The following is a 21,397-nucleotide window of genomic DNA, read 5'->3' as shown; positions in this document are numbered from 1 at the left end:
ATACTGTGTGGAGGAGGAACATGTGACCTTTGTACATTGTACGTGCCTATTCTGTGGCTGGCACACACAGTCCTCATTCTACCCTCTTTAAACAATCCTCACCTCGCTGCTATCACGTACATTCTGAATCAGGTTTGGAGCATATTTAGACAATCTTCTGGCTGATATCCTGCTGTTTTCTCATCGACTGATTGTGGTTATGATATGCCTGCGTAATATATAATCAGTAACAGAAGCCCTTGTTCAGAAATAATTAATTTGAAAGAAAATTATACTTGTGAGTCTGATTAGTCAATATGAGGTCCGGTTGTGCTTAAAGGCTTGTAATTGCTAATCTATGAGAACATCATTGGGGGCTTTATGATGTATAATGTCTGTCTCTGATTGATTCTGCTTCAGATATAGGGATGTAAGACAGTTGGCATTTTGTTGATCAATAGTTTTATAGTCATACACAAATGAGATCATCTGTCATTTCATTCCTTTTGTGTGACAGGATATAATGAGTTCAAGTGTTATACGAGTCTGTCATCTAGTGGCCAATGTCAGTACTACCGATATATATTATAAGAGCAAATGCTTATCCATAAAACAGAAACAATCTTGAAGAAACAAGATCAAATGAATTCAATAACACTACAGATTATAAATATACACTGTATAAAATAAATTACAATGCCTGCGTTGAAAAAATTCAACCGCCGGGCTTTTTCTGATTTGCTTTTTGTTGCATGAATCATTACATTAGGAAATGTCGTGCACTAAAGGTTGTCCCAATACTATTCATTGATTTATTTACTTGTTTTATTTATATTTATTTATTTTTTGTCTTTATTATTATTATATTTAGTTATTTACCTTACAGATAAACATTTATTTTTACCATTGATTTACCATATTTATCTATCCTCTTTTCCTCCTTCTTCTAACTCTCGCCTACCTGTTTGCAATCTCCTATTCTGATATGCTGTAAAATACTTATTTTCATGTTTCAAAACCTGAACAACAACAAAATATTAGCACTTAAATGTTTTTTTTGCCAAAAGACATCAAGTGCTCTTCATATTTAACACCAGAAAGGTGATCTACATGCTGTGTGTGGCCATTGATTTAATCCGTTCTGCCACCCAGCTCTCTTTCCCTCCACAGTGTGGCTTTACTAAGTATAAAGGCTGCACTCTGTGATAAAGAGCTCAGTTCAGCCCACAAAACAGAGTCTTGTCCATCAACTAGCCACACTGAATGAAAGGAACACTTGGATGTGTGGGAAGGAGGTTGAAAAGACTCTGCTCTATGTGGGGTCTCCTCTTATTCATTCCCTCACTTGCATAAACAAAGCAAGACTTGTTAGGATGTTATTGGTGTCTAAAAATATGCAAAAATAACATGCATTTTTGCACCCAAACAATTAGTTGACCTACATATTATTGACAAAAAACGGTTGGGATAGTGTGCAGTGCAGAGACATACACTTTAAAAGGGATTAAATTGTGCATTTCTAATGTATATTTCTTTCTCTACATTTTTTTTCTTTGTGTGCATTTCAATAGGTTACACATAAGTTAAAACAAGTCATTATATTTTAAAGTTTTGCCGACAAAATAAGTTAATGTTAGCCTTATGTTTTTTGGACAATCAAAACAAGCCAATTCATTGTCCGATGTAAACCAAAGACAGTACTGTATATAAAGGAAAGAACCCTCTGATTTCCCAATAGATTCAAGCCATTACATTGGCCCTCTGATTGGTTGATTGGAACCAGCCCTTTGATTAGCTGTTGACAATATCCATTTTATTATCCTGATTAGTCTATTGAAACAAGCCCTCCGATTGGTCTATCTATTGTAACAAGCCTTTTGATTGGCTGATTGTAGATTAAACTGCAACAACATGAAATATATTTAGGAAAGTTATGTTTGCATGTTTTTCCTTTGCTTTCAATTATGATTGAACAAAAAAAAATCTTACTTTGTAATTGATCATTAATGCATGAAAGGGTTGAATGTGCAAACTCTCACATAATGATAATGAGGCCATTCCTAGAGTAAGCTACATAATACGTTTAAGTGTAGTATTGTTTATCTAACTTTAACAGAGTTGGACGTAGAACGACAGCTTTTTTGTGTGTGTTTTTAACACAATATTTTATTTAACTCCACCAGCTATATATGACAATAAACACAGCGTGCGCATAGAGCAGTGTGCATCCTGCCTGCTGCGGTTGTGAGGCGGGCTGAAGGAGTCTGGAGTCAAATTCCAGAACACGTAGGGGCTCCTCGCGCTGCTCCAACACGACGCACAACGAATGGGCGCAGCAGCGAATAACGGATTGCAGATCAACTCATCGATGAGACACTTTCACACTCATTACTTCTGCATTTCCAACATTTACCACTGGATGATTTTCCAACAACACATGAAGACCATTTCTCTCCAGACCGTGTGTTCAAATACGCAACTGGACCCACTTGTTTGCCGCAGAGGAGACAACGCATTGGATCAATACTTGCGTCAGGAAATGTTTATTATGGACAAAGGAACGCGTGTAAAAAAGCCGGCTTCACATGTCATTCCAAAGTTGGGGAGAAAATAACAGCCTGGGTTCATTTTTCCACAACGGAAATGATATCAGTCGCATTGCTTGGCTCCTCTTCTACTAAAACATGGTCGATGTAACTCCATAGTGCCGGGATCTGACATTCTCTGCCCACTAACAGCTAGTTGTTAATGGAAAGATGTTTGCTGGACTAATGGGGCTGGGATGTCACAATAACTCTCTGCTTCACTGCGAAGTCATGGAAGGTAAAACAAACTTATTTTCTACAGCTTCTGTTTCTCACGAAAACCATAGATCTGATGCAGAAGGGAAGGTGTTGGGGATTATGAAGGCTGTTTTAAATATTCCCATGGTTCTTAACATGACTTTGAAAGTAAATACAAACCTAATAAGTAATTGGAATTGAGAATAAACTAGAAAGAAGAAAATACAATAATACAATACAAAGGAGCTTTATTGGCATGACCATATCAAAAAACATAACAATGCAAATACTACAATATTATCTATAAAGGGTACTTATATAAAAGCTTACAGTGGTCACTGGATCTGAATACTGTATTCACCTCTGTTAACCGGTCTAACTAGTCCAAAACAATACCTGCTTTTTGCCCTTTGTTTCTTAATGTCACTGTATACACAACAGTGTGGCTTAATCTGTGTTCTCCACTTTGACAATCACCACAGCTTTGTCTTTTATACAAAAATTGAGTATGTCTTTGAATCATTCAGGTCATATAGTTCAAAGGGTCCCTGACAGTCAGTGATGATTGCAAAGTAACAAAATACTTGTGAAAGATTTGTTTCCCTCAAATAACAATTTGGAGTAGTACAGTATGAGCACCCAGCTGTATATGATCTATCTTGCGTAACTTATTTGCATTTGCGCCCACTGTTAGATATTTCAGTTTCTGATAGGATGCCTGTAATAACTTGTTTTCATTCAAATCTTGGCATACTTAAACTTTCTATAATCAAGTTATAACCTTAGTGTGTTTGAATCTTTACAGTAGCTGCACATCTTTCAACAGTGACACGGGTTGGCCCTTCTTGTCTTCATGTTTAGAGAAAAATATTCTTGTCAAACATGTAACCAGTGTGAAAGTACAGCTAACCAACTCCCAATGTAGGATTACTTCAGCATCTAAAAGAAAGACCAGCCTTCTTACACATATTGTTTACATACAAAAATAGGTTATAAACAGCATCTAAAGTCAAAATGACTCATTTCGTGTGATGGATGTTGACGTTAAAAGGTAATGCAATTAAAAAATATTAAATCATATTTTAGTATTGTGGGTGTAGTCATTTTAACCATGCCAGTCTTTTTCTCGCTGCTTTGTCTTCACTCCACTAAGCTCCACCATATTCAGCTAATTTATGATCCTTGTGTGACCAAACAGGAAGTGCAGAGCTGTTTTATTTTAAAGTCTCACCAGAGCAATGCAGCGAAGGTCTTAAAAAAAATACATTTTCCAGATAGATAGAATTACTTCTTGGGTCACCATCTGTCATATTCACGGTCCAAAGACTTTCACTTCCTTATTCCTGTTGCTGTAGTCGGTCACAAGTGGCGAAGTGTTGCACATCTGCCGAGCAGCACTGCTTCTCAGGAGGCTGCTGACATGTAGATCTGCTGGTGTGTGTGTGTGTGGTGTGTGTGTGTGTGTGTGTGTGTGTGTGTGTGTGTGTGTGTGGTGTGTGTGTGTGTGTGTGTGTGTGTGTGTGTGTGTGTGTGTGTGTGTGTGTGTGTGTGTGTGTGTGTGTGTGTGTGTGTGTGTGTGTCTGCTGAGCTTGTTCCTCAAACGTTTGTGTTTTTATGAGATCCTCTGCATTCCTCTTCTCTGTGGCCGAAGCTCTTTCGACAGCCAATGGGCCTGTTTAATCTCCCAAAGGTAAATAATCCGGCCTCCTCTGTCTGAACGCTTCGTTTTCCCACACTTTGTACTCAGAATTAGCAAGTTTCAACTAGAAAGTTGTAATTGTCGCAGTGTGGATTATTCAGACTCCAGATTTGAACTACCTTTAGTCCTCCCTGGCTTGTTTGCGGTTTCCAGATGTGTGGACTCGAGTCACATGACTTTTCATCGAGTAAGACTACTACTTTTACAACAATGAATCTCATCTTCTCTTGAGCTTTTTACTTAAAAATAATAATGCCTTCCCCCAAGTCCATATATTTAAAAGTAAGTTATTTAAAGTGTGCATCAAATCAATACAAGCTTACACTTTCGCTATTCATTCAAAGCAATTTGACACTGGATTTCCAAGATACACTTTGTTTGACCCAACGCTATCCAATCAAGATGCAGGAATAGAACTATAAAGACCTAACCTTGGTTAGCATTATGCCAAATGTGCTGATCGGAGGTTATGGACTGGGGCCCCATTATGTCTTGTTTAGGACTGAAACTGAAAGTTCAGGACTTGGCGGTCTTGAATGGGGACTAACTTCTGACTTGCAAAAACAATGACTTCATCCCACCATTAGCTGTTTCTGCCGGAATTCCTGACAAACTATTTCGGCACAAAGCCTGGCAGGAAGCAACAAATGACATACCTCTGAAGGGCTTCAACCGAGAAGTAGATGCCCCCAACACACACACAGACAGACATGCACAATGGGCCCTGAGGCATTTCCTTCCCCTTTAGTGAGAAGAGCCCTCTTTGAGTAATCGAAGCATTCAGAGGATACAGTAGCACTTTCGATCAACAAGTCCTTCCCCTTTCAATTCCTGGGCTTTTTGACAATGTGGAGTAGCTACATATTATATTTCTTGTCCACACCAGATGGTAGACGGTTGTCTTTGGTACTGAGGATAGTGTTGGGTTACTTAAATTGGTTATGGAACAGTGGCCACGTCTGCATTGAAACACTAATGGAGCTGCTTGTAACCTGAGCTTGTAGCGCACAGGGGTCCCAGTGGACAGAAGACTCTACGCACACATACATGGGTACCAAAGGAACCCCCCTATGTTACCCTTGCTAAAAACCCTGCTTTCCCACCAGCCTAACATCCAAACTCTCCCTTAAGTGGTGTCCTTTTGTGTCTCTTCCTCTCCAGTCACATGGGAGGATTAGGAGTGACATCACTCGAGGTCATGGGTGTCTCTTGTTTCTTTGTAGTGGTCTTGGTTTGTTTGATGCCCTGCATTCCTGTCTTGATATACAGCTAGACACATACTTTAAATAACTGTGATAGTAATACAACATTTAAAAAAAAGTGTAACAGGGTTTTACAATGATAGTAGTCTGAATGCCCCCAGTGTTTCACTATAAGCCCATGTGTCTCTGTGTGTGTGTGTGAGTGGGAAGAGAAAATTGAGAGCCAGAAGTGGAAGAGAGAGCGGCGCAGCTGTACACAAAGGGGCTGTTGATACCCAACGTTTCAGCGTGTCTCCCTCTCTGAATCCTACACATGATATGTGGTATTAATCATGTGGAGCTGCAGCAGGTGCTCTGAAGACACACTTTATCATCCTGCTCCATGTTCAGCCCAAATTCTGTTTACACTGATGTTTTACCCTCATTGTTAAGATTGGCCATATCTACTGCAGTAGTTTTGAAACTATTTCTTTCATGGCCCCACCCATCATAAAGCTTTGATATTTTAGTCATTGAGTAACAATATCAGGGAAATTAGTTACATTATTAAGAACATGACTGCATGTTTATTTACATTGCTCTGCTGTCCAAACACAAATTAAACTTTTCCCAATATCCAAAGTTGTTGCACACAAACAGTGGGACATTATTGATTTTAAATGATGTGTTTGCTTAAATGTTTCTGTTTTGGCCCTAATCTGAACCTCTCAATTTCAAAAGCTGCACTGATCAATACTATGTATCAAATCAAATAACAATGAATCAAATGACTGTTTACATAAGTAATGAGAGTTGCCAATATACACAAACTCAACTATAAGGGCTCTCGGTGAGGTTGGACCTCCGTCAAAGCTTTTGCCTTAAGTGAAAAATAATGCGTCTTGTGCTTTATCAAAGTGTACTGGTACTATACTTAAAGCTTGTTCCATTACCCCAAGTCTTTCTTACTTTCCCTGTAAAAGTCCAGCCTGTAATACACAATGTTGCACCCCACAGAAAGAGAGTTTGTCATTTTGCTATCTTTAACTTAAATCTTAAAAGCCTTGCAAACATCAAAGCAGTCTGAGAACCTCTGGACAAGGTCAACATGGCTGTGTTTTCAAAGATAAACCAATTCAAATGTAACTTAAACAAATATTGTTCATTCCTCCACTGAGAGGCGTATCTCAACTCAAAATGACTGTGTGGCTTTGGTATTTCCCAACAGCTGGAACAGAACTCTGGGAACTGTCTGACATCTGCCAAAGTTGTTTGTCATTCAGTTAACAACGTTAGCTTTAACAGCAAAGCCTGGGATAAGTCATTTTGGTCATATCACATCCATTACTTACAATCTGATATTTTACATTCTTGTGAAATTGGCACATTTTCCTATGAGCTCACTCTTTACCTTCCTAATGACTGTGTTGTCCAGCTTAATGATTAATATCTGCATTTACAGGTGGCAGAGCATCAGGGACAGCCGGCAGCTCCACTCGTAAGAGGCTCCATCGAAGACCAGGGTACATGAGAGGAGAGCAGTCCAGACTACAGAGCACTTTTAATGGGCAGGAGGAGGAGCAGGAAGAGGAGGAAGAGGAGGAAGACGAAGGGAGGACCACTTGCATGAGGAATGGGAAATCTGGGCGTCACACTGCCATCACTCAGGGGACCAGTGCACAAAGGATGAGTCTAACCCCTGCTGTCAAAGTGTCTGTAATAAATCAGCTTCAGCCTGATAAAGTCACATGTGGATCCTGGAAAAGTACGAGTTTTCTCTGCTCTGGAACTCGTCATTTCCCCCATGTGGACTATAGTGCCATTAATGGTACTTCCAGCCATCGGGCTCCATCCTCTTTGCCCCAGAATGAACTCAGTTTTAGCCCGAGCCCAGCACTCCAGTCCTCAGCACAGGACTCCTTTAACTCCAGCTTCAGTTTTATCCAACAGTCTCTAAACACCAGCCAGAAGACAGATTCAACCACTGCCACACCACCCAGGGGACCAGAAGCCCTATATCAGTCAACTCATGCACCTAGTTCACCTCAATCAAAACCAGCAACCTTATCCATTGTGCACAATGTCTCAAAACAGTCAACTCCTTTCCAATCACTGCCCTCCTCCTCCCCAGGTAGCCAGGCAAAGAGAGAGGAGCTGACATTAGGCAGTAGGTTTTGGCGGGAGTGTCAGTGGGGTGGCAGGGGGGCTACGCCTGACCAGCTTGAATGTGACTCCCCAGTTCTGGACATAGAGATCATCTCCTCACTGTCCTTGGACTCAGACACCGCCTCCGCCTCTTCCGTCACTTCAGGTTATGAGAGCGCTACGCCTGTCTCCGAGCAAGGCTGGGACAACCTGGTGAAGAAGTATGAGGGTGTGCTGCAAGACTGCCTCCAAAACAACCGCACTCACACTAAGGTAGGCATGATGTGAGCTTTAGATGCAGGGCTGTTGTCACAATAGCCTTATTGAGTTTAAGTCAATTCCAAGACCAGGTTCAGAGTCAGAGTACTAAGGCATCTCAACATTTTATTTTTTGCACATCAAATGTAAGGGTACCACTTTACAATAAGACTACCCTTATAAAGGATTCATAAAGGGTTTATAATTAGGTTATGAATTAGGTTGTAAACACTTTATTAATCATTAAGAACCATTTATAAACCAGTTCTAACATAGTTTTCATACATCAACACAGGCTCACTATTTGGCAAGATGACTAAGCCTTATATTGGCTACTTAGCGAGAATCAACTCAGTGAGCAACAGATACCAAGGATGCTGGCTGATGAAGAAGACAAAGTAAGCTAGGTAGCCAATATAAGGCTTAGCAGTAAATGTGGGCTCTCTATTTGGCAAGCAACCGGTCACAGTTGCCCTGTTTATCTCATGTCTTATAAAAGCTTATTCATTATTTAATAAATGAATTACAAACTATTCGTAAACCCTTTATAAGGGTAGTCTTATTGTAAAGTGGTACCCAAATGATATACCTTGTTTGTTTAAATCCTAAAAAGACTGAAAAGCAGTAAGAAAGTTGAAGAGAGTTAAAAGTTGGTGAACCCGTTTTGTCGTTGCGCTAAGCTAAGCTAAAAAAGCTGCTAGCTTAACACGAGAGAGAGGTATCAATTTTTTCAAATCTGACTCTTAAGCAAGAGATTTTACGAGAATTTTTTGTCAAACTATTTCTTTAAGACCATGAGCCAGCTACGGCAATAGTGTAGGCCAACGTGTTATTTTTAATGGTAAAGCTGACCACATATCACACATCTGCAGCTCTACACTACTATATGTTTAAACCATAGACTGTATATATAAAGGTTTAAACACCAAACTTCTTACAAACAAGACTTTGTCCAAAATTACATAGAAAAGAGTGAGTTTAACCATTTCTGTTTTAATGTGATGAGCCTACTGACTACAAATAAGAATAAACAATGATTGGCCATTTCAAAACAAATGTTTTCATATTCATTTTTGACATCTCTTCGATGTCCTAATCCCCAATTTGAGAGGATTTTACAAGCTAAACCAAACAAGTGAAATCCCTCAAATTGTGTGTTGTAGACAAATGAGAAGGTACAGGAAACGTTGACTTTAAAAACACCAACGTATTTCTATTAGTGTTACCTGATGAGATGCACTCTAAATAGCAATATTTAGTGACGATATTGAGGTTTTAAACTTCCTAGACCACAAATTGCTGACGTGGTGTCAAGTTGAAATGATGGTCATTCCCCCTTCACTCTCTTTGCCTTGTGGTGACAGTTTAAAGAGCATTGCCCTCTGGATTGTTGCATCATATGTTCTGTCTTCAGTCTATTGTGTGTCGCTTTTCAGATTGAGTCCATGATGTTAAAGCTGCAGAGGCTCCAGCAGAAAGCCATTTTGGATGATGACTATGATGCAGGTGAACTTGAGCCTTTCAATTGAGCCGTTTTTTAATGATTAAGTAGGCCATTTCTGAACAGTGTTGTTGTTAGTCTTCATTTTAAATAGTCGAAAGTAAATTAATGTAACTTGTGACATAGTTTCAGCAGCTTCACATACAGTTCTCTTTGGGATTTTCAATTTATTTCAAGGTATTACTGATTTGTTCAGTCAGGACCCAGGCATTCATCTGTTTGACATTTAAGTAGAGAGACGTAATGGGAAGTAATTCAGTCGCTTTTATTGGATTTCTTGCTAACTGATAGTTATTGATCAAACTATGATTTTGATAAAGCATGCAAGGCTGCACATTAATTCAAGCTGAATAAATGGTTTGTTGTGAACTGACCGACTTACTGACATACTATCTTGAAACATTAGAGACTTTAACTTTGATGATTAAAAATTCCTTAAATTGTTGCATATTTACTAATGTGTCCTATCATGTCTACTATTAGAAGTTAGTACAAATGATACCTCTGGTTTGATGATTAGTTTATCAGTCAAGCTGAAACTAACCCTATAAGTGTTCTTTCTCTATCCTTTCTCTATCCAAAGCTGGAGTGTTGACTTGTCCGTATGTCCACATGTCAGTGCTCACACATCAGATACATTAGCCAAGTTAAACTGGAGGTTGTGAAACTAAGGAAAGTAGCCCAGAATGCATGCATGGGCTTTCCTGGGTTGTTTTACCTTTGAAGACTGCATGGGATAAAACCACAGTTTGTTGAACCAATGAAATGTAATCTTCTTTTACTGAAATGTTGTAGACAAGAAATAATAGGATTTTCTTACTGATGTAGATCTTAATGTTTTGCCCTCCGATGGCTTTTTGGGAGCCAAACAGAAAGGTGCATTTTAAAAAAAAAAGGGCTCAGAAATGAAGAATTCTGAAAGTTTAAATTATAGGAATGAAATCTTCTTGGAAAAAGCAAGCAGAGAACTGTTTAGTTTCTTCTAAGGTATCATTTTGTAATTAAATAATTAGTGATTCTGAATGCCTATGTGTTTTTTTTAGTGAATGAGGCATACAGTATGCGTTATAACTTAGAGAGTAATCTGATTTCTGTATAGTCACATCAAGTTTCTACACGGACTCTCGGAATTGAACATAGTTTCTAATAACAAAACATTTTGGCCAATGTTGCTGCCTGTTATTCAGTGTGTGTGTTTGTGTTTTCAGCTGAACGTTTTGGGGAAAAGCTGGAGGAGCTGTGCAGGGAGCGAGGCGCTCTGAAGCTGGGTCTGCCCTCCAGACAGCCCAGCGTGGCTCTGTTCCTGGAGCGGCTCAGACAGGTGGTGCACAGCGCCCTCCAGAGGGCGGACTGCAGTCAATGCAGGTCAGTCACAAAACAATGACTTTAGCTGCATTATCATTGAACACAAGACTCACACTGCTGTAGTAACACCAAGTTGGATATGAGCAGCATGATGTGTGGTGCCAAACATTTTTCAGAATTAATATCACAGCATTCAAAAGCTACTGTTGTGAAACTGAAGTAAAATCTTTCTCTCTCATGACATAGAGATGGAGAATTACTTTTTTTAACGAAACGTGAAGTGAAATTAAGTACTAAATGTGACCGGATAAAAATAAAAGATTCCCTGTTATGCTTTCAATTTCAGACATATTCAGACTTATTCAGACTTGTGTCATATTAATTATCACACATTTGATACTATAACATAGTGATTATTTGCACAATAAAACAAAGCACCAGATACAATTTGTTCTGAACTTCTGGTGAGATTTATTTTAAAACAGGGTCTTAAAGAATTAATCTCATCTCACTAGGAAGTATAAGCAGCCAGTTTTATGGGTAAAATTTGATTATAAACTCGGTCATGTGATCATGATCATGCGCTATCTTTCATTATTATGTCGTAGGACAGAGCGTTTGAGAGGGAAGACAAAAATAGCTCTTGCAACAGGAAGGAAATCAGTTGGGGCCTCTCTAGAGGGTATCCTGGACAAATGTAACCTCATGCAGCGATGCCGTGTTTTCCACACATATTTGAATCTAAAAAAACATGCTCCCAAAGATTTAAGGTCACCTCTGTTAGACATTCTTCCATTCTATTTCATTGGGGCTGAAAAGCTAGAAGGAAAAGCAGTACGAAATTGGGTTCAATTAGATTTAGTGATATATAAATGAACACGTTTTAATGTCCCAGTACACAGTACAGTACACAACCACATAAGCTCAACTCAAGGCCTTGAAATGTGAAGAAGGTTAGAATTGTTTTAAAATATATTTAAAAAACATTGCTGAGGTTTGACTGTATTTTTTGGGGACTGGTTAACAGGAAGGATGCAGGGGAGAGGTCAGAATCATCACACGGTCCACTGCATCAAAAAGATCGCCTGATCCAGGAGAAACGGCTGATTGAGGTAAAATTAGCTCACATTATGTCATTAAGGCTTACAATGGTATTTTCTGACACTATGTGGAACACGTGTGTAATACAATACTGATAAATGCTAAAAATGTATAGAAAGACTTCTAGTTGTGTTTAATTCCAGAGTAAGGAAAGTTTGTGTACTTGAATATAGTGCCAAATGTACTTGTTAGGATAGTTCAACTACAGTTAATTCAATTTAGTTTGATATGCTGATTTTAAAACAGACTCTAAAAACTTCTTAAAAACAGGAACTATTTTTCCAACTAAAACTGAACTATTATAAGAACTATGTCCTGGATAACAGCCAGAGAACAGAACTATCATTGATAAGTACCTGATAATGAACACCAGGATCATTAATGAAACCTGTGCAGGAGGAGATAGCAGAGCTGCAGTGGAGGCTGACAGAGCTGAGGGACCGCAGCCGAGGCCTGGAGCTGCAGATCCAGCAGGAGGCGCAGCAGGTGGAGGCCGAGGAGCTGGAGGGCTCCGTGCTGCGGGGCCGCACCGTGGCCCAGCTCCGCGACATGAGCCGAACCCTGCAGGACCTCGTCACCTCTGAAAACCGCACGCAGATCACCGTCTCACCTTCAGCCTCCCTACTCAGGTCAGCCTCACATGATTCGTGCTGAATATTTTCTGTTGACTTTTGCATCAAATCACTTGGTTTACATTGCAGTAAGTGTGCAATCCGAAGAAACTGTATGCACACGTTAAGTGATTGATTACATGCTTAAATAACTAGTAGCTGCCCAAGAAGAAAATACAAAGAATAATTCTAAAATCATTTAAAACATATTTCACATTAATGCTTATTCTGATTAGAATGATTGTGGAAGATATTTTTTCTGATTAAGATGAATCATTATAGACATAACTGTTCCCTGGCACAATACTACATTTTAAGATAATGTCTTAATTTCAATGCAATCAGTGCATGAGAGACTCAAATTAAAATGAGGAAACATCTCTTGACATACGTTTCACAGGGTTTTGATGAACAGAGAGTATGTGCACCTGCTCTACATAGTCCATCACTATTGGGAAAATGAGCAAATGTAGGTGGAAAATGTAATTGTCACATTGTGCCTTGGGAGTGTATTGTTAAGAAACATCTTCACACATTATATAGTTGCATTTCACACCTTATTGTTAAGTGTCTTGCTATTGGTCACTGGAAACAAGCGTTGATTGGATGAGACTAAACAGCATAACTCGAAAAAATAATTACTGGATTTAAATTATTGATGCATTTCTGTCTTCATCATTTAAAGTAAGTAATTTTTACTGCTGGGTAGCTTTATTCCTTATAACACAACATATATTATTAGTTGAGTTATACATATATGGAAAATGTTTGTTTACAAAGTAAGTAATGTAGAACAAATGTGTATCAGGAAGTCAAAGACAGTCAATATTTTACCTGTCAAATATAGATTAGAAAATGTAAATACTCAAATTAAGTATCTCAAATGTATACTTAAGTACAGTTCTTTAGCCAGTTACAATCCACAACTGGCTAAAGACTCCACTTGAAGTTTAATGTATTGTTAATTATTTCTATGAATAGATAAGTAAATGATTGTTATGTTAGGTTCTGTATATATTAATATACATAATGAATCATATGAGACAAAATACACTTCAACTATATGCTCATAGTCCTGGTCAGGTCAGTAAATGAATGTCAGGTGTACTCATTTCTTATCATCCAGTTGACAGTTCTCACAGTTCCTGCAGTACTGTCAGTCACCAGGTGGGGCTGCTGTAGAGCTGCAGTGGTAATAACAAAACAACAATCCTCAGTCCTAGGATGTTTTCCCTGTATCAAGTCATTTACTTTCCTATCATAAAACTAGCTCGTTTGGAGGAGGATATGTCAAAGCAGTTCCTATTTTGCAAAATCTTTGCTTCCCAGCCTTAGCCGCCCTGCAACAAACGAAAAAATCACACCGTCATGTTTAAACCCAATTAACATCTAAATAAAAAGCATAGAGAAGCTTAGAGAATTAAAGTGGGGAATACATATGTAGTATTTCCACATAAAAAAAACTAAATTGCACACTCTTGGATGTTTGGGAGGGGTGCACTTGCAATTTTTGTAGAAATCTAAGGCCTTGGGTGTGAGAATAAGGCAATAAACGTATATGATATTTTGTTTGTATTCAGGTTCAAAGAGGACGCATTAAGCAACCACAACCCAATTTTTCTTTATTCCACGCTGTGCCCTCAATCCTTTTCTCTCACACCACACCTGCTTGAACCTGCTTTGAATTTTAATGGTTTTTCTCAGATGCAAATGATTATTTTGCATCATATCCTCTGAAGTTAATAGCTTGCAACAGAGCACCGTGGAAAGCCTCTCTGTCTTGCCACTCATTAAAAAGACATGTAAATTGTACTTATCACCTTCTCGGTGGCGTGACCCACCCTCCCAGGCATAATTTGATATCTGACATACTCTTTCCCCAACTGGAAAGCATTTATTCTTGATGCTGATTGAAATTGCGGCCTCAGATTGGATATTAAGCTGCACATCTCCAGGTGTCATCCTTTGGGTCATTGCGATTGTTGTGCTCGCAGTTCCCTTTCCAAATAACACATCACATATCAAGATTTATTTCCTAACTGGATTAAAGAAATCCACCCTCTTCAGAGGAGCTGCATCCCTGAAATAAGGTGCAGTAATACTGATGTCCAGAGACAACATCTGAATATGACTCAACCTGAATATCAGCTTGAATAACATATCACACATTTTGTGATACGAGTGGTTTGGGACCTCAAGGTGACTGCATAATGGCTTTTATGCTCATTTTACCCCATCTTCTAATTGATTTATATCACTGTCACGGAATAATGTGACCTTAATGGTTTGTCTTGTTTACATTCATTTACAGTAATAGCATCTCTGACATTACCCTTGATATCTGAAACGATCATCTAGACAGTTTTATAATGGGCCAGTCAATGAAAACCATTATTGCAAGAACAATACAAATTTAAGAAAACGTAATACTGCATGCAGGAGGTCAATTTGAACTGACTTTGAACTTTGACTAAGAAACAAATCATCTCACAGATTAGTCTTGAGCGCTACCCAGATTTACCACTTTATTTCAAGCTGTAAAAGACAACTACATTATTTGAGAAACAGTGGTGGAGCAATTTTTCTTTTAGGCATCAAGACTAAAACAGTGACTGGAGAATAACAACAGGCAGGACTACTCAATACTACAGACTGGATCTGATGAATGGTGAACTGTTACTAGAGCTAAAACAATAAGTAAATGAAAGGGATAGTTAGACATCTTGGGAAATCGGCCCGGAGTTAGCTGAGAAGATCGATGCCACTCTCATATGTCTGTTAAATACAGAAAAACAGCCAGCAGCGGATCAGAGGTCACTGAATCCAGACAAAAAGTAGTCTGGCACATAACTTCCATAAAAGCACAGTTTCTGTTGTTACACTACAGTTTTAAAACACAGTATAGTGTGTAGGGTAGTGAGCTTTTGAAGGAAGATAGATTTTGTAACGACAGAGCCAGGCCAGCTGTCTTCCCCCATTTCCAGTCTTTATGCTAAGCTAACTAGCTGCTGGCTTGAGCTTCATATTTTAAGGACAGATGCAACAGTTATTGACCTTTTCCATCTGATTCTAAGTAATCAGAGTTTTAATGATATGATATAATCTATTAACTTAGTTTTCCTTTTTTGAGCAAAACTCACTAGTTAGTTAGTATAATGTGATTATAAGTTATAAAATATTCAAATTCTTTGTTGCTGGTTGATAAACCGCACTATACTAGAGTTTACTGATATACTTATATTTCCTATGATTGACATATAATGATTTCTCTTGAAGCCCTTAAAAGAAAGAATCAACCTCCAATACTACACGGTCACATTTGTATTTCTCTTTTTGCAGACTCCAGGAGCAGGAGCAGGCATTGAATCTGTCCATCAAGGAAGCCACTGCTAAAGTAAGCCACTGTTCCTCTGACCCGATTAAATCCATAGCAGCTCATCCTCCCCTCAGCATGCCAACAACGACTGAATGTGTGTGAATATGTAATGAGTAGTATGTCAAACTAGAAAGCATACTGTGTGCCAACGTCTGTGTATAAAATATGCATACATATTGTTAGTGTCTGTATTATACAAATTATTTATTTGAGAAGGTAGAGAACTGTCCATAGTTGCATGTAAGAGTCATGTAAGAGCTCTCGTCTTTCATAAAAAAATCTCACATTTTTGGGGGAATTCTAATGGCTATAAGCATGTGAATGAGTTCCATATTGATTTAATTTAAGCAGTTTTTCTTTCACTTTTTAGCAGCTACAGCCAATAGATTTTATAGGTGTATGTTAAGTTAGATATCTGTTAAGCCAGCACTGCTTTGTGCGGTTTTCTTGTGCGTGTATTCCTTTGCATGCTTCCCTTTGTATGTGCTGTGGGTTTTTCCTCTCACTAATCTCCATACATACCTACTGTTTATCTCTGCAGCTAAAAAAAGGTAGAAGCAGCAGAAACCCATATGAGTGGTGGTTTAAGGGTAGTGGGAGCGAGGCACAACAGGGGAGAGGGGCTCAGAAAAAACCTCTTTACTCTTACGGTGTCCTTCAGGAAGCGATCATCAAATGGTTTGTCGAAGCTGCAACTACACCTTTATGGAACATGCAGTCTTTCCATAAGTCACACTTTTACCTCAATTTCAAGATGGTGTGTTTCTTTAAATTACTTCTATATTTGACAGAGGAGACTGTAAGAAATGGTGGCGAGAGAGAAGTATGATAGCAGGATTCAAACACATTATTTTGCAGTTATATGGCATGTGCTTTAACCACTCAGCTACCAAGGCGGTATACGATTCTCCATTGTTGAATTGAAATGAAAACGTGTGTTGCTAAATTAGACATATCCACCATGTGCACGGCACACCTGCTGTGACAAATTAAATTGCCATGAAAGTAGATTTCACTTTCTCAATCGACTTCTCCAAAATTGACAAATAGCCTGAGATTTTGAAAACAAATCACCAATGTCAGAAATTCGACAGTTTGGAAAGCACTCCAGTGCAGTTTCCACTTCATGTAAAGCATGAAATAAAATTATGCAAGGCTGTTTGAAGAAAATAAAAAAACAGTTTTCTGTATTTCATTGGAAAGAGAACTCCCTGGAGATGTTCTGCCTCAGATATTTGACAGCCTTTTCAAAGTGTAGCACAAAACTGTGTCAGATTCAAGAGGAAAATGCGTGAGAAAATCCAAATCCCTTGGAGTGTTGAAAATAGTTCCTCAAAGGAAGGAGACGCATCATGGGTATTGTATCTGGCAGTCACTCAAAGTGAATGCATTAGACAGAAGAGAGGTTTAAAGGGCAGACTGAGGGCAGATGGGGGGCAGACAGGCTGTATCTGAAGCCATCAACTCCTCTGTGAATACAGCCGAGCTAAGGTGCTGCATCCCCATCAGGACCGTGACATTCAGGGCCTTTTCCCTCTCTCTGACATTCTAATGGCATCTTTTATGGAGATTTCACATTTCCGTGTCAGCCCATGTGAAAGGCGACGCAGTCTCTTTCTTTCTAAAGGTTATGGACAAGGTAACACATTGGCGTTGATGCTCTGCTGTGTATTCAAAGCAGGGCGAGCACAGGAGGACGGAAATGAATCTGTAAGGTCTTATAAGAATAAGTGTCAGAAAAGAAAATGAAAGCGGAATTGGAAATAAACTGCATCCTGTGGGATCCATGTGTCTGCAAAGGTTTTGTTAGTTACCGCCCTCCCCCCCGGCTCTTTTCTCAGCCTCTTCTTCTCCTTCTTTTCCCCAGGTGGTCATGAGTCAGAGGCTGGGCAGCAGCCTGCGGAGGAAAGTAAGCGAGACAGAAACTCAGCTTTTGGCACTGCATGAAGCCAAACTGGCGGCCATCTCAGGTAACTCCCCGCTTAACCGTCACAATTCATACATTTCCCGTCCTCTATTTACCTCATTTACTGAAATCGTCGACCATTAGCTTCACCTAATGACGCTATTAGTGATCGTGGCGCTCATTAATGGGCGTTGTAAGCTTAATGTTCTCCTGTGATGCGCTGCTGCAGGTAATGACTTCAGCAGTGCCAAGGAGATGAAGGCTGAGATGAAGGCGGTGTACCTTGAGCGGGACAGACTGGATGCTTTGGCCAAGAGGCTACACAGCCTGAGCTCGGGGAGCAGCCAGGAGCTGGCCAGGATGAAGGAGCAGCGGCAGCAGTTCAGGCAGGAGCTGGAGCAGAGGGAGGCCCAGCACGGTGAGTCAGTCTACACCACGATAACACAGACTGTTTTCATCCCAAACGAGAAGTGGTGCTGCTGTGGGCAATACAATCCATTCTCTCACCCAAATGAAAACAGGAGAATTTATGATTGCGCTCTTTCCATTGTTCTTACCAGGGAGCAGTAATGTAGACTGAGTGGTGAGCTGATGTGTATTCCACCTGGCCGAGCATAAGCTGCAACAACCTAACTTTCTAGCCTTTTATGGGGCAATCAATAATTCATCTTTGTCCCTTTAAACCTGCAAATACTAATTGTTGGCCACTTGGGGGCAGTGGAAACACAACACTGACATATACACTTTCTAAGTTGATTTGAAGGCGGGAGTTAACACATCCAGCAATTACAAAGGAACATTATCATTATGTTAAAGACCCTGCCTGCCTGGCAAATGTCCAACCCTAACTCTTAGCTCCTTTTGAGGTAATCTAAGGGGAAATATATAAACCAAAATATTGCACCGTTATCAAAATAAACTCAGGAGTTCTAAGCATTTTCCTGCCCACTGAGACTGGAAAACGTTTGTTGTATTCCGTTGAAAGGGACCTCCGTCTTTCTTTAAGTACACCTTTTAAATATCAATTGAAGTGTGCATCATGAAAGCTCTTTGGAAGACAAGACCTCTCTTGATGTTGCTCCACGCTGGGAGGACGTCAATAGACTATGACTTTTCTCCCAAATGAGGGAGAAATGATCGGCTGTCAGTAGGGAGTCAGCATCAAATGAGTTACCGGCAGGATTGGCAGTTGTTGAGAGGGAGGGAGGATGGGGGCTTGTGGGACTTGTGGGCAGGGGAAATGAGTGTGAAGTAGCCAATTACCTCCAAGCTACTCAGTGCAGACATGAGGTATAAGCACAAGGACACTCTCCAACTACAGGAGATCTGAATGCTGCTTAAAAGAAGGACCCACTTTTTTATAGAAGAAGGAGGGGGTAGATTGGTTTGGCCTCCTGGCACTGGCAAAGAAATAAATGGACTTTGACAGCACCACCTGCAGTGCTACTCTCTCAAGTCCATCAGTCACAAGGAATTTTTCTTTAAAAAAGGGTCACTTTACTCTCTGAGGCACTGAGACGGCAGTGCGCTGAGATGGAAGGAAGGGGAGCGGTGAAGTGATGAGACAAAAAGCAGAGACTGAAGCTCTGCATCGGGCGCCAGCTGCAACCAGAAGTTGGGCAATCAGCTATCTTACATCCACTGTTATCTAGACCATTAAGGCCTGTGGCTGCAGCATGACTATTACTGTGGACCTATTGTATTGTCTCGAATGCACCCATGCTGCCACTAGGGAGCACCCTTTCATTGTTTCAGTTAGGCTCAGTTGCATCACATTTTTAATGGGGTATAAGGTATATATTTGGTATTTTTGATAATTTAAGGTCCACAACTTAAAGGTCCCATGTCATGGCCATTTCCACTGATCATAATTCCATTGTTGAGGTCTACTAGAATAGGTTTATATTGTGCAATTTTCCAAACTCACATTGGTTTCTCATACAGCATCTCTGTAAACTACGTGTATTCACTGAATTTCACTCTCTGCCTTTAACGGCTCGTTGTAGCTCCAATAGCTCCAGCCCCCACCCTCCCTGTGAGCACAGTGTGCTCTGATTGGTCGGGACGTTGTGAATCGCGCTGAGCTCCGTGGAGGTGTGGTTTCCTTGTTTAGGATACACAGCGAAACACAGCCAAACTCATTCTGAGCACACACAAACTCACAGCCGAAGTAAAAACAATAAGTGTGGCTTGATATTGAGTAAGAAAAAGGTTGATAAACGCTGTGAGAATGGGACTGCAGAGAGAATTTTGCCGCGATCCCAACTGTCTGTTATCAGCCTGCAGCCAGGGAGGAGAAATCAGCTGAGCTGCCTGCACTGAGTGTGTGTGTGTGAGGAAGTCCGTGGATTGGTCAATTTGGACCAATCAGCGGGGGCTTAACGTAACGGCTCCGCGGACGTAACGTAACGGCTCCACGGATTGGTCCATTTGGTTCCGGGTACCGCATGACCGTATCGCGTCATAGCTCTGGGCGTGGCTACTGGGTATCCAGACGTCACAATGCCCAGGAAGAACATGAGAAATCTCCAACGAGGCGTTTTTCTGTGTTAGAGTTTTACTCCCTACAGGGTGTACTTTGAGGGTTTTTGACTCTGCAGACCGTTTACATGCATAAAAACCTTCATAACACACAAGGGGACGGGTAATAACCGGAAAAGCATGACATGGGACCTTTAATGTTACTGTTGAAAATAACAAATAGCAAATGATGTGCCTTGTACTCTAACCATTCTGCATGAAAATCCGCCAGATATTTGATGTTAAATAACAGTCCTGAACTTGACTTGCCAAACAACCAGGGATGACTTTTCCGTAACAACAACGAAAGACCTGTTCAAGTTCCCGTCAGTATCCTCAATGCACGGCATGCCTTACACAGAATGAGGCAGCTCTCAGGGACACAGAGGCTGAACAATAAGTGGCATGCTAAATGTTCGGGCTAAACAAAGGAACGGGAATCAGGTGAGAAAGGCTCCTCGAGACGGCAAATTAATGATTGGTTGCGTGGTGTGCTCAAGTGGGCGTGCACAATGTGGCAGCAGGCGCAATTTCACAATGCGATGCCGACAACAAGCAAGGGGCTCATTAAACTGTCAACCTTTTTGGTAATAAGGGGCTGGCACATGGTAGCTGGAAAGTGATAGCCAACAACCACCACATTAGCATTTCTTTAGCTGGAGGGGATTAGAAATTACTGTCTACTTCAAAGTCAAGATGGCCATCCTTTTGGTTTCTGAGGCATTTCTAGCACATCTTTATGACACTTGTGTCTTCTTATAACGAGGAAACCATATGGCTGTTCTTGAAAGGGCCTATTGTCATGAGCTCTAAAGAAACCTAGTTCACCTGATACCTCCATGCACATGCATCCACTTAAACCACGCAGCTTTAGCTTGTTGAACATCTCCGCCCAGCGTACTTTGTGGTGTGGGGGTTTTTTGGCCTGGGAGCCATTGAGTCCTTAATTGCCATTGACGCGAGTGCTGATGAATACCAAACCCATTATAGCCGGAGGTTTGATTCCCTACGGAGAGTATCATTTTGTCCCCA

The 21,397-nt window shown here is 40.2% G+C and overlaps 1 protein-coding gene across 1 annotated transcript in view; it reads left to right on the top strand.

Moving 5' to 3' along the window:
* Positions 1-2,270: 2,270 nt before the first annotated feature.
* disc1 (DISC1 scaffold protein) overlaps positions 2,271-21,397 on the top strand; it is a 42,447-nt gene continuing 23,320 nt past the window's right edge. The window contains exons 1-9 of the mRNA XM_034152701.1: positions 2,271-2,802; positions 7,105-8,060; positions 9,482-9,551; positions 10,755-10,911; positions 11,879-11,963; positions 12,349-12,581; positions 15,903-15,957; positions 17,807-17,909; positions 18,075-18,263. Of these exons, the coding sequence (XP_034008592.1) occupies positions 2,736-2,802; positions 7,105-8,060; positions 9,482-9,551; positions 10,755-10,911; positions 11,879-11,963; positions 12,349-12,581; positions 15,903-15,957; positions 17,807-17,909; positions 18,075-18,263 (1,915 nt within the window). The 5' untranslated portion in view covers positions 2,271-2,735. The remainder of the gene's footprint in view (positions 2,803-7,104; positions 8,061-9,481; positions 9,552-10,754; positions 10,912-11,878; positions 11,964-12,348; positions 12,582-15,902; positions 15,958-17,806; positions 17,910-18,074; positions 18,264-21,397) is intronic.

Source organism: Trematomus bernacchii, unplaced genomic scaffold (assembly GCF_902827165.1).
Source record: "Trematomus bernacchii unplaced genomic scaffold, fTreBer1.1, whole genome shotgun sequence".
In the NCBI taxonomy this organism is placed as follows: Eukaryota; Metazoa; Chordata; class Actinopteri; order Perciformes; family Nototheniidae; genus Trematomus; species Trematomus bernacchii.
This window is presented reverse-complemented; position numbering and strand designations above follow the sequence as displayed.